Genomic DNA, 13,690 nt, shown 5'->3' with positions numbered 1-13,690 from the left:
ACTTCTTCCAGCTTCTTTACCTGTATGCTTTTCCCATTGCTGTCCCCGAGGGCCCTTTTTAGGAGTAGGGCTTGGTGGCTGCCACCTGACCTCCCTGGGGCTCTTTGCCCTACCACTGCTATGGATGGTGAAGGGCACAGAGGAAAGTGTCTTCAGGCTTTCCTTGTGTATATTAGGTGTCAGTTGTGAAGGTTGTTTCATAAATGCTGAGCTGTGACTACGAAGGAAAGTCAAGAATGCAACAAAAACAAACCCAAGATTCTCTTGAACGTAAGTCAGTCCCAGGAAACATATGATTCAGTATAAATGTGTTTAATGCATACCTGGCTTCTTAGTGAGTTACTGCATAATTAAAGGAGGTAAAGGTACTTTTGGCCAAAATATTGGTGGTTTTTTAATAGGCATATTTTTTTGTCATCACAGGCAATGTAGGCAGCTGTCTCTTTAAAAAGCGCTGAGAATAAATAGGGTTCTTAGTACAGTTGAATAAATTATGTTATTTTCTTTAGAATGAAGCTTAAATCTGTAAAGTTTGTAAAGGTCCCTATTATGGATTTTCAGTTTGGAGAGGAAATGAAAATTGGTTTATCTCATTTACTGAATGTCGATTGAACTTTGTGAGAATCAGAGCTGTTACATACTTGCTCTGAGGATGCTGGATCTGATGCTTGCATCAGATGAAGATGCTAACATGAGCATGCTAATTTTGAAAATCTGGATTAAATGCTTTTAGCTAGCTGTCAAAATCCTATGAAGGAAGATCACCTATTTTCAAACCTTTGTTTAAAGTGGCATAAAATTAACTCATATAGCCAATTGTTTAGTTACAAGCAGATGCATACATTTAAATGAAATTCTGCAGTGTTTCACTCTCTTCCCAAAGGTGATAATGTGTTTTCCTCTACTTGTGAAATTGTTGTAATTTCACAGTCTTACTTAGATTTAATTGTGTTTATTAAGATTTGAGACAAATGATTCCAATTTTATTTTGTAGGATCCTGGTTTTCTTCCTGTGTCTTTTGATTTTATTTGATAGTTGTTGGTAATATGGAATATGGATGAAACAGTAAAAATAGCAATATGTTGTTAAATTCAACAGTTTAACCCAAAGAACTCAATATGGAAAATAAGCTTTTCTTAGTAGTACATTAGTTTACTTGACGTGTAATTAAAATAGAGCCACATATTTCTTACTGTAATTACTAATACAAAAAAATACACTTTTATAAATTGTATTCTATGAGCATTGGGATCATTCTTTTCTATTCTTTATGTAGGCTAAAGATAATAGCATCAGATTATAAAAACTCAGGCTATAAAACTGACAGAATGCTATAGGTTGATAACAGAGCAAACCACATCATGAATATTGAAGGACTCTGCAATAAATGCACTTGGTGGCATTTATTATTAAAATATTTACTTGTCAGTGTAGAAACTGAAGTCATTGGTATATTGCTTCCAGTTATGGTGGAAATAGCACAACCCATGTATTGCTAGCTGGAAGAGCAGTACTGCACGTCTAATGGGTTGTGTGTTCTTGTGTGATGAAGAGCAAGAAAAAAAAAGAAAAACAAAAATTACCTATTTGATGTGTTTGATCTTGGTGCTTTCTCTGTTCCTCTGTCAATCCTGTGATGAAGAGATTAAAGAGAAGCAACAAAGTAAAAGCAGAATATGGATAAACAAGTCAAGTGGGATTTAGTCTGGAAGCCAGAGAATGTTAGCTATGGTAGGAAAAGGAATTAACATTTAACCTTCCATTGTGTACCAGGCTCTGTGCTAAGCATTTAGGCATGTTAGGGATATTATCAAGGAAATTAACATTCTACCTCCACTTGACTCACCCCCAAGCGCACGCACACACACACTCGCACGTGTACACACGCGTGCACACGTGCAAACACACCTTTACTAGTGATATTGATCATATAGTCTCGCTGTTTGAGTATAAAAACAGGTCTGAGTCCTTGAAGAGATGTTGATGGTGTGAAATTGCAGAGAACACATGGCTCTTTTGATCAAGTCTATTACTCAGGTTTCATGGATGTTGTAAATTATCCAAAGTTCTTCTATTTCTTTTCATCTTTGAGTTTTTTGTTGTTGTTGACTTTTTCATTATTTTAACCTTTACAAGGTAAGTATGAGAAAAAGATGGAAATATTCTCTAACGTGAGGTTTGTGGGTGATATTTTTTCTAAGAGAATCCTAATTTCAGATGTTCTTTCCATATGCCTTCAGGGGTGGGCAGAGGATGCTTGCAGTTACCAAAACCAGTGCCTAATCTTTGAATTGGGAACACCATCCACATGGACAACTGAGATCTAGTTATTGAATATAATTTGGACATGCTACATTAATGTGCTTCTTTTTCCATGTTTTCCTAAATTCTATTTAGAAGTTAAGTGTGTTCCTGAGAATTACACTCTGCCTCGACCTCTCAAACAGAGGTACGAAACACACGGATAAACATTGTACCTCTTCCTGGTGCCTTGATTTTACTGGCAATTAAAGAGAAAATCTTTTTGTATTAAAACAAGCACAGAAAGCTGGTAGAATGCAAAATATAAGACACGAATTTGTAAAAGCTGAGCCCTTCAACTGTGAGCTTGGGGTATGCCAACTCAGGCTAGGCCCCCACTACCCTGGAGGTCTATTCACATTTGTTCTCAAGCTACGTTGGGGCACACATCTAGAAGCTTGACACCAGGTACATCCAAGTGGCGTCTTGGAGGAAAGTGGGCAAGGGAGTGCCTGGCGCCAGACTTCTAACCCTGCTCCCTCTCCATCTGCCACACACCTCTAGTGTGACACTTCTGCTCCTTCAGAGACCAAAGAAACAGATTCTCCCTTTCAAAAGTGAGCCTGAAAAAGAAAAGAGAACACACATAATCTCTATTTTTGGAGCTTGATGTGGCAGAAGCAATTTCTCCCAGTGTTGAATAGAAAAATGAAGAATTTCTCCCCCATATCAAAACCAAAACAACAGCAATAATGATAATGACACTTGGAGGATCTTATGGGTATGTATTGGTTGTTTATACTCATTCATTTCTAAAAAAAAATAATAATAATTTGAATGTTTATTCTGAAAACACATGAAAAAATCCAGGTATCTTTTATCTGCTATCTTAGGTGTTAGTATCTGTTCTTGCCTCATTTTACTCATTCCAACAAATATATGTTCAGGGCCTACTATGTATATGCACTGTTCTAGGTGATGAGAATACAATAAAAAAGACAAAAATCACTGTTTTCTTGGAGCTTATATTCTAGTACTGTGAGAAGACCAACAATAGCTAAGACAAACAAGAAAAGATGAAACATTGATAGGGTGATAAATGCTACAAAGAAAAAGGAAGAGAAGGTAGGAAGTGGTAGTGATGTTGCAACACAGACGTGTGGTGTTTGAGTAAAGTTGGGAAAGATAGAGAAACAAGTCATGTACGTGTCTCGGGGAAAACTGCATCGGGGACTGAAGGGACAGAGGGGACAGCAAATGCAAAGACACTGAGTCAAGAACAAAGAAGAAGAAATCATAGCTGGATAGAATCCGGAGAACAGGGGAGAATGCACGCAGAACACGAAGTCAGAAATTTCACGGGGAGCCCATGACCAGATAGTCCATTGCAAGGACTTGAGTTTCACTGTAAGTGACATGGGAAGGCAACTGATCAGAGGAGAGACATGACCTGCCTTGTGTTTTAGTAGGGTCAGTCCAGCTGCTGTGTTGAGAACGGATTGAAAGGGAGCATGGGTAGAAACAATGAGACCAGACAGGAAATTGTTGCCATAATCCACAGGAGAGACTGGGAGTGGGGTCCAAAGTGGTGAGAGTGGAGGGGTGAGAATCAGTTAAACTCTGACTATATTTCAAGATTGGTTGACAAATTGGTTGTGTGGGGGGTGTATGAGAGACAGAGGGAGGAAGGGAAGGAAAAAGGCATCAAGGATTAATAGGAGGTTTTTAGCCTGAGCAATTGGAAGAATGGGGTGCCGTTAATTGGGATGTAAAAAGATTATGGAAAGAGCTTTGGAAGGTCAGTTTTTCAGTTTTTGACATGTTACTTTAGACAGTGGACCATATGATCCTGGAGGTCAAGAAGCAGCTCTGGGTTGAAGATTTAAGTTTGGAAGTTATCAGCATATACTTCCATGTATGCCATGAGACAAATGAGGTGTCCAAAAAAAATTTTAGACATATTTCACATTTTTAGAGACAAGGAGGATAAGTAGAAGGAAATTTAAGGGAGGGCCCGGAGAGTTGAAGATGTCCGGGAAGGCAAGTGAAGAAAATAATTTATGGAAGAGGGTAGTGATCGACTGTGTCCTTAAATCAAGCCAGAAAAGTGGCTTGGGATTTAGCTACCTGAAGATTGTTTTTGACCTTGATAAAAACAGTTTCTATGGAGTGGAGGGGTGAGAGCCTGACTAGTGTGGTCTCAGCAAAGAATGGGAGGAGAGAGACTAGAAATTGCTCTGTGGACAGCTCTTTCAGATTTTGCTTTCAAGGAAAGTTGAGAAATGGGTATAGTATCTGTAGGGGTCCTGAGAAGGTTGTTTGTTTCTCTTTTTGTTTTGAGTGGGAGAATGAATAGCATATTTGTGGACTAACCTTCCTGTGTCTCTCTGGGGATAAGATGCCTACATACTGACAGAGATCTGTGCAGACAGAAGTTTTGATTGGGAATAATGGCTGTGTGAAAAGATCTTGAATTATGGGGTCTTTGGGAAATGTCGGTGTTGTGCTGGGTGACGTGAGAATACCGACATTATGGAAGGAGAACAGAAAGGTCACCAGAAAATGGATAAAGCAGCAGAGGAGGAAGGCATCCAAATGAAATATTGCTTGTTTGCATTTTGCATAGCATTTAGGTTAGTATAGGCCCTACCATGTCAGTGAAAAATCTTCCGTATGCCTTAGAAGTTTAGTCTAGGTGAAACCTTAACAACAGAAAACTTTCAATAGAATTTCTTCTTTCATGTCCATCTCATCTCTGTGGGAAAGGTAATTTGTAATGGGTTTAAGGTCAGGGAGGAGAGGCCATTTGCCTGCACTGGACGCTTTGGAAATCAGCATGCCTTCTATTGAGGGACTAGAACAGTGGTTTATGTTAATTAATGCATCTCTGCTGCTGGGAACTCTGTTACCCAGGAATGTAGATGTTCTCATGAGTCAAGTAATCTAGCTAATAAGCACCTGCAATGTATACAGTTTAAATAAATTGTTGATGTTGAAGCGAGTCTAAGTTCTGTGCATGTTGTAGACGTTGAGATGAAAAGCCCATGGTGAGTCACTCAGCAGCCAGCACCGATGGACCCAACGGCTCCGTTTGGGCACCACAGATTCGGGAACTGAACCTCTTCTTTCCAGGAAGAGAGACCCATTCGTTCATTCATTCATTCATCCGCACATCCAGAGTAGACTCTCTGGTGACAGTTCCTGTCAGTTATGGGATTGGGAGACCGTGAGATTTGGGGCTGCGCCAGTTCATCTTACCATCATCTTTGTGGAGAGTCATAGAATGCCTTTTCTGTGTCTACCGTGTTCATTAGGACATAACATCCTGATGGAAAAACCACGTATCTTTGACAACATAGCCTCTCTTTTTACAGTTTTCATTTTGGAAAACAGTCACACTGTGGTCTGAAACCCTGGGTGGGAAATTTAAAAAGACTAGATTCTCGTACCAATTACTGTTTAGTATATCCCTTTGGGAAACAAAATCTCTGAACTGTTGTGTTCTCATTTGATAAATAGGTGTACCATTGTTATAACATATGCAATAAACTGTATGGATATGAAGGTATGGAAAACAGTAAAGTATCTTAAGGAGGAAGGTTTATATAACAAACATAGGTATTGACTTACGCGTTCTCAGTTTTAAGATTCTGTATTATGCTCTAGATTGCTATTCTGTTTTTTTTTCTCTTTTCCCCAGTATTTAAGGCACAGTACATATATTAGCAGTTAAGGATGTAGCAAGAGGAAAAGTAAGGTACTAGTCTTAACACAAAAGTGTTCGTAGAACCAGTATAATAAGCCACTTTGCCTCGCCAATTGGCAATTAAAATAAATGTTACTAAGATGTGTTAGAATTTACCAATATGCAAAACTGAAATTATAATTATGTCACAAAAATAGTGATGAAAATAACACTTCCAGCACATTTTAAAAATTGATTTTATTTTCCTTTTCAAGATTTAAAGTGTTAAGCTCTTCACTCTGACCAGATGATTAGAAAGATAACAGATCTACTGATTATTTTTATACTAGAATAATCTTTCATTATTAATCTATTTAAGTCTTCTCTCAAATCAATTCATCAGTGCTGCCAATTAAAAATAGAAAATGTATGTGCTCAATTTCAAGAATTAAAAATAATGCCTTGGGAGTAGCATTTCTTTCCTGTGGTAAGAGGATTGTTGGATTTTCCAATTAAAGAAGTCTCCATACTGGAAATGAGTAGTCAATTATGAAAATTATTTTTGAATAGTCAATTTGCATATCCCTAATTGTATTCATTTCTTTTGAAAGACTGAACTTGGAATTTATGATGTTTTGATTGATTACTCCTGCATTTGTGTTATTAATACTATTGCTAACAAGATTCCCCTATGAATGGGCCTTTGAGTGCCTTTCCTGAATAAATGTTTGAATCATAAGTAGGTTTGTTTTATTTAATGAATGAAAAATATCTAAAGATTTCCTAGCAGGTTTCAGATTTGCGCACACTCTCCTTTGTTGGGTTGACAGTCGCATCCCCGCACTGCCTACTACACACACACTTGGACTTTTCCACATCACCTGATGAGCAGCATGCGAAGTCGCTCTATGGTGGTGCTGTCTGCCGGCCAAAAACACAGTTTCATCAGGACTGTCCTCGCTGTTCGTACAGCAATGTTTGTGCAATGAATATTTTATTATATCTTGCGCTTTATGAAAAATGACTTGGAAATGGACAATTAAATGTTTTTATATTAAGGACAAGAAACAGTTCTCATACGAAACAAAATTGAGATGAAGATGGGAATAATTTGGTTAAAAGTGCTCATGTGTAGTTTCATTGGACTTGACGTTCATTGGACTTAAACCAGTCAACATAGCATCATGAATGAAGAGAACAAAATTAAAGGGATGTATAAAAAGGGGATATCTGTGCATACAAAGTGAACACATTGTATGGAAATATGCACATATATTTGTTGTGGTTGTGTGTGAAAGGACAGCTGTAATTGTGGATTTTATAATATCTTAGCTCTCTGAGACTGGAATGGCCTCTTTTACCCTGTAGATCTGTTGTTCAGCTTTTGCATATTCAACTTTTATTTCTGGAAACCTCTTAAAAAAAATACTGAAGTCCTTTTCGGCATATTGGAAAAGGTGGCGTGGGAAGGGGCAGCCATTTCCTTCCTTCAAGAGAGTTTAGACAAAATAGGTTCTTTATTTCAAGAATAGATAAACCATTAAGGAAATCCTGCCACAGTCCTGACAGACATAATATTGCATTGAGAGTTGTGGTACAGTAACATCCAAGTTACAAGTTTTCAGAGGCCATTTTCCTTAAAATCAAAGAAAGATCACAATCCGCTAGACACAGTGTTGTGTGATATGCATGCCATTCAAAGTAATTAGTGTTGTTGGATTTGTTTGTAGCTGATTGCTGTGTTTGATGAACAAGAACCACTCCACAAGATTGAGAGCCCCAGTGGAAACCCTGCAGGTCGGCAGAGCCCAGATGCCTTTGAGATGGAAGTGGCTGCCCAGTTGGCTGCATTTAAACCAATTGGTGGGGAAATTGAAGTAACCCCTTCTGCTCTGAAATTAGGTATGTGTATTTTCACTGGTATGTTCTTCACCTGGTTGAAATGCATCATCTTGCTGATTATGAGTTGCTTCTACTATATGACTTATCCTCTTAGTGTCTGTCTTTAAAAATCTGGTTTGTCTTTTCTTTAAATTATTTTTACATAGCTCTTTGTAGCTGCGGATGCTCAGACAAGGGGATATGGTTTTTTCTTGAATGGTGGGTGGATCTGAGTTGCTTGCTCCTGCAGTATCCTATGGGACAGGCTGGTCTGTAAGTGATGGGGTTCATCTGTAGCCTATGAGTGTCACTTGAAAAATGTCTCTGAAAAGGGTCATCTGGCAAAAGCTAACGGTTATCAAGGAATTCAGACTAGGAATAGAGGTCACTTTCTGTGTCAGCCACCTTCTTTTTCTCCTCAAACTATGTATCTCAGACTTTGGGGAAAACATCTTGAAGTTAGTCTCTTAATTCTATCCTACTGATTTATTCCAGCAAGAACCACCTACCCAGTAATTTTGTTCAGAATTCTTCATTTTTGTTTTGAAGGCATTGGGAGAAAAAGAAACGTTCTTCTAAAGTTTCAGTGAATTTACATCTCCAAGAGCAATGTCAGTTTTTGGTGATGCCTCTTAGAGATAAATTTAGGTCAGTTTAACAGCATGAAGCTTTTGAAAAAGCCACTAACATTTTGGTACTTAAAAACAAATTTTCATTCGTGTTGAATGTTTGCATATGTTTTGAGACTGCTCTGAGCACCTGTTATATAGGTTAATTCTCCAGGTAGAAGAACAGAGGCTTTTACTACTCTGCAAGGGGAATCTTTCCCTTGCAAAGCAAAGTATATGCTTAAAATCATAGAAGTCCTGCGGAGTACTGGTTTTTCCCATCTGAAACAAAATGTTTACTGGAAAGTGTATTTTACATACCACAGTACTGAATATCCGTATTTGGTACTAATTTTCTGGAAAGCATCTGTGGTGCCCCTTTTATAATAAACCAAGTGGAAATTTATGACCTCTAATCTTCATGATGCTCCTCTATCCTTTGGAAACCCAGCTAGTGCCGTGGTGTGCTGGAATGCGGACAACCCAGGGCTCCGTGGCAGCTTCGCTCCATCCACAGCAGAGGTTTGTGGCTTCAGCAGCCTCACCGCCCTATCATTCATTTGCATAATGGATGCCTTTTTATCCATTATGCAAATGGTATGGGAGGGAAATTAGGCAATAAGGGAAGACGAAAGGAGAAAATTGCTCTTGCTTGTTTTAATATTCTATTTATAAGCAAGCACTGTGTGGTCTTCAAACGGCTGAACCTAAGAGTACCCTGTGCTGGGGAATTTGTTTCTGTCTTCTCTTAGGAGCTTTCTCAGGGGAAAAAAAAAAAAAAGTTTTTCTTAAGCTTTCTCAGCTTCTTTTGTTGAACTGTCTGAGCAATATAATGTTGAAATCAGGAAGAACAGTAAGCTGAGGTTCTTTTTCTTTGAAAGTGAATTTTCTACTTCTTTAGTACTAATTTTTGGTGAGAGAGAGGGAGAATCTTTATTAAGTGGGGACTATATGCCAGGCACTGAGCTCAGAACAGTGCCCCAAGTGTTCTAAATCCTTTGCTTATGACAGCTCATTTTTTTAAGGATTTTTTTTTAAAGATTTTTTTTTTATTTCAGACAGAGAAAGAGCGCGGGTGCATGAGTCGGGGGAGGGGCAGAGGGAGAAGCAGACTCCCCGCAGAGCAGGGAGCCCGAGGCGGGACTCCGTCCCAGGACCCCGGGATCATGACCTGAGCCGGAGGCAGACACTGAACTGGCTGAGCCACCCAGACTTCCCATGACAACTCATCTAAGCCTCACGATACTTAGCTGGGTTCTGTTACTCCCCTCATTTAAGAGGTGAGGACACAGGCACATCGTACTGAAGTAATTTATCCCAAATCACATAGCGAGTAGATGGCAAAGCCTGGATTTGAACCCTTTCTGTCTCCAGTGTCAGGAGACTTTCCTGTGCTCCTTCTCATATGCTAGTAGTAAAAGAACACATTGATACGCTTTTTCTGGGGTGTACTTTGTGAATAGGTATCGAAACCCTGAAAGTGCTTATACCTCCCCGGCTTCAGATCCATTTCACATAGTAGTGTGGATGAGACGATGAGATTAGCTAACCTTCCTCACTGGGTGGTCAGTGTTGCCTTCCAGCCTCGGGCTCTGAAGCCCCGGCCTCACCTGCCCTTCTCCCCCTCTCCTGCCGGCCAGCCTCACTTCCTTCCGCCTGCATGCACCCCACCCTTACAGCAGGACAGAGCTTGCTCATCACTCAGTCGCAGAGGCCTCAAGCTGACCTCTTTCTTCCCAGGGCCTGCTGTCTCCAATCCCAGCTTCTGCCGGAGCTGCCTCTCTAAGTCACAAATCTGATTATATAACTCCCCGCGTAACAACCTTCACTGGCTTCGTAGTGCGCGGAGAGCCATGTCCAAACTCATTAGCAGACCGATGCAGATGGTTCCTCGGAATGAGCAGGAGGAATCTGGGCAGGGATGAACGATGAAAAAAAATCAGCCCTTATCCTCCCTCATGGGTCCAGCAGATTGAGCACTTCTCGTTCCTGGAACTTTGAAAGCAAAGACGGGAAAACATTTATCAAGTTTCGCAGAGAAACTAGAGAAGGACGCAACGCAGCCTGCTTCGGTGTCTGCCTGCTCCGTTTTCCTTTCCTTTTGTTGCCCGTGGGTCAGGGTGTGGTCGCAGATGGCCCAGGTGTTGCCTCAGGATGGAGGGAGATGCCTGGCCGCAGAGGCAGTGCTCATGGCTGCTGGGGGGAACGTGACCTGGTCGTGCTGTCAAGCCCACCCTGAGATGCTGCTTGATGAAGGGGGGTGGCTGGCTAGAGGGGGAGTAGCATTTGTGTCCCAGTGATTCACCCGAGCGGGGTGCGTATAAAATGCCAAGCACCAGAGCCCCAGCTCTTCAGCTCAGCTCCCCACTCAGCTCCCAGAGGCCATTGGAACTGGTCCTACTTCTCCTGGGGCTCATTTGCGTAGGCTGGTGCAGCAGACACAGGGCTTATTCTCACGGATTGTCAAATTCTTAAGCCCCATTCAAGAAGATGGGGAATTTAATCATTACCAACTCACATGCTTGTATCTCTTATCAAGATACCATTTAACAAATAATAGGAATCAACACATTTTTATGATTAGGTCATATTAATCGCCAAAAATTTGTATTGTATTGATATCTGAAATAAAAATATGCCCGATACCCAGTATAATTTTTATATCATTGTCCAACACAAGATGATAATTAACGATACTCTGTTAAAAGCCAACAACATTCCCTATATGCATACAGAGATCGGCCCCTCCTTTTATTTTTCTTCCAAGATGAAATGCTTATGCCCAGAATATGCCAGAAGTTCATATTTACAGGTTCTTCACAACCTACCTACTTCCTCTCTGCCCACCTTTATTACTGGCCACTCTTCCACAGTTCCATTAACCTGCAGGCACCATGAACCACTTGCCGTTCCCCAGATTTGGTGTCTTTCAGGCCTCAGTGCTTGTAGAGGTAACTGTCCTCTTCACCTTGGTCCTCCCTTTGCCTCTTTTCTACTTGGTGAATTTGTATGCACCTTTTAAATTCAAGCCCAAATATGACTGTGTTTGTAAAGCCTTGTGCACATCTTCAAGATGGTACAATAGGTATACAATAAATAAATTTCTTAATACTTCATTCAGCAATGATGAGTTACAAAGATGAATTGAAGAAATCTTCTACTGACCTAAAAGATTTCAGTCATATACCCTATAAGCTAATGGGGTATGTATTTTTTTTATAGGAGGAGTTTCAAATCAATTGGGCATCTACAAAATTCCAACCTCATTCATCTAAATTATTTCTTGCCATTTATTTTCCCAATGGATTTTCTTTTTCTTTTCTTTTTTTCTTTTTTTTAAAGATTGTGTTTGTTTATTTGAGAGAGAGAGCGTGCACGAGCTGGGGGAGGGGCAAAAGGAAAGGGAGAAGCAGACTCCCCGCTCTGCAGGGAGCCTGAGGAGGGGCTGGATCCCAGGATCCTGAGAACATGACCCGAGCCAAAGTCAGATGCTTAACTGACTGAGCCACCCAGGCGCCCCCACCCCGCACCCCAATGGATTTTCTAATGTAATGCTAAATGTCTAAGTCCTGATGCAGAATGATTTGCTAGTTTGGGCTAACACTTTAAGATTCTGTTTCTGAAATTGGCCACAGCTTCCTACTGTATAGCCCAGAGATTGCTAACCTAAAGATCTATTTAAAAGAAGAGACTTGCTGTAGAACAAATGCCAGGTAGAATAGCAAAGACTCATATTCACAGAGTCCACTTGAACTTTAAAGTCGCCCAGTTCAGGGATTTTTCCAAGTCTTCTTTGGAGCCCTGTGGTACTTCTGAACATGGTTTGGGATTTCAACAACTATGTGATTGTGGTTGATTAACAAATGACGTTTATTGAGCATTTAAGTTTTAGATGCTCTTCTAATTTATTCATGTTCACTCTTTGTGCAGGTAAGATGGATTATGCTAGTAGGGAAGAAAGGAATACAGAAGGCTGTTGAGTAGGCAACAGAGAATCCTAATGCCTTTTAGAAGTCCTATAGTGAAGAAACCCACTTCCCCTCAAGAATTCATAGTGCCCCTGACAACACCTTTTGTAAAGTGCTGGTTCTGGAAATAGAATAGAATTTCATAATTAGCAGTTCTCTAGACAATTGACAATATTTTACAAATAAGCAAATGTGTGCTCTGATGTCAAATAACTGGTTGGGTAAAGAACTAGAGTTGGACCCTGTGTCTTCTGGCTTCTAGTACAGCACTCTTTCAACTATATGACATTTTTGGGATTAATTGAAGATTTCAATTACCATGTCTTTTAATACTATATGTGATAAAATACCACCTCATATCGTTTTGGAATCAAGATAGAGTGTAAATTAATAAATAGATACTATGAATAGCTGTAAGTCAGAAGCTAATAAGGGAATAAAGACCAGAAAATTAGATGGAGAAAATTTCCTTTAAATCTTTCTGTAAGTTTAAAAAAAAAGAAGAATTGACTTCGTCTCCTCATCCCTTGTAGGGCTGCACACACCTGCACGCATGCATGTATAGGTGTGTGGGGGAAACTGCACCAAGACCAGTATGCTAACGGGATACAGGGTGATTTGTTTTCTGTATCGCAGATACCGTTGTACTCTTTTTGACATTTCAAGTATCTGCACACAGGGCCTTCTGTACATCAGACAAATTAGGACAATTAGCGTGCCATTTAGAAGAGTAAGGGTCTTTTAGCCTTCTCGTCAGTGGTTCCTGTGCTGCCTTTAGATCTGTGGTACCTGGCCTTCTGCTGTTGCGCAAAAGATGTCATGAGATCATGGCGCCAAGCTTGGCCCATCCTTGTCCCTTGGGAACCAGTGGTGTGGAGCTGGTCCCAGACCTACAGTATTTGATCCAGCTGTGTGCCCAGGTAAATCATTTAATCTGTATCAGGACCACATCTTTCCAAACAAAATAAATCGGGACACATTTGTCATTTCCATAGAAGTGAATATTTGAGTTGAGACCATCTGGGTCATTTCGTTATGTGTCATTACCATGCCTCCTTGCCGCACAGTTTTCTCATCTATAAAATACGCCTTGCTTGCCCTAATGGGCTATGATTGTTTTAGGAGAATTTCATTCGTACCACGCTGAATTTGAATCTGACTCCATGCGCCTGCCAATTTCTGTCCCATGGCCCCAGGTAATTAGTAGTTTTATTTTGGATCTTTTGATAATTTTTTTCAGTACTTCTTGACAGAAACTTGCTATTTTGGGTTCAAGCTTACGTGAGAAAATATTTTCTTTAGTTAT

General features: G+C 40.1%; 1 protein-coding gene across 1 annotated transcript in view; it reads left to right on the top strand.

The window, feature by feature from the left end:
- PARD3B (par-3 family cell polarity regulator beta) overlaps window positions 1–13,690 on the top strand; it is a 999,887-nt gene that overhangs the window by 389,685 nt on the left and 596,512 nt on the right. Inside the window, exon 3 of the mRNA XM_032403913.1 lies at window positions 7,658–7,829. Within this exon, the coding sequence (XP_032259804.1) occupies window positions 7,658–7,829 (172 nt within the window). The remainder of the gene's footprint in view (window positions 1–7,657; window positions 7,830–13,690) is intronic.

Source organism: Phoca vitulina, unplaced genomic scaffold, assembly GCF_004348235.1.
Source record: "Phoca vitulina isolate PV1807 unplaced genomic scaffold, GSC_HSeal_1.0 scaffold1, whole genome shotgun sequence".
Lineage (NCBI taxonomy): Eukaryota > Metazoa > Chordata > Mammalia > Carnivora > Phocidae > Phoca > Phoca vitulina.
The sequence above is the reverse complement of the archived record's forward strand: the minus strand, read 5'-3'. Positions and strand labels throughout refer to the sequence as shown.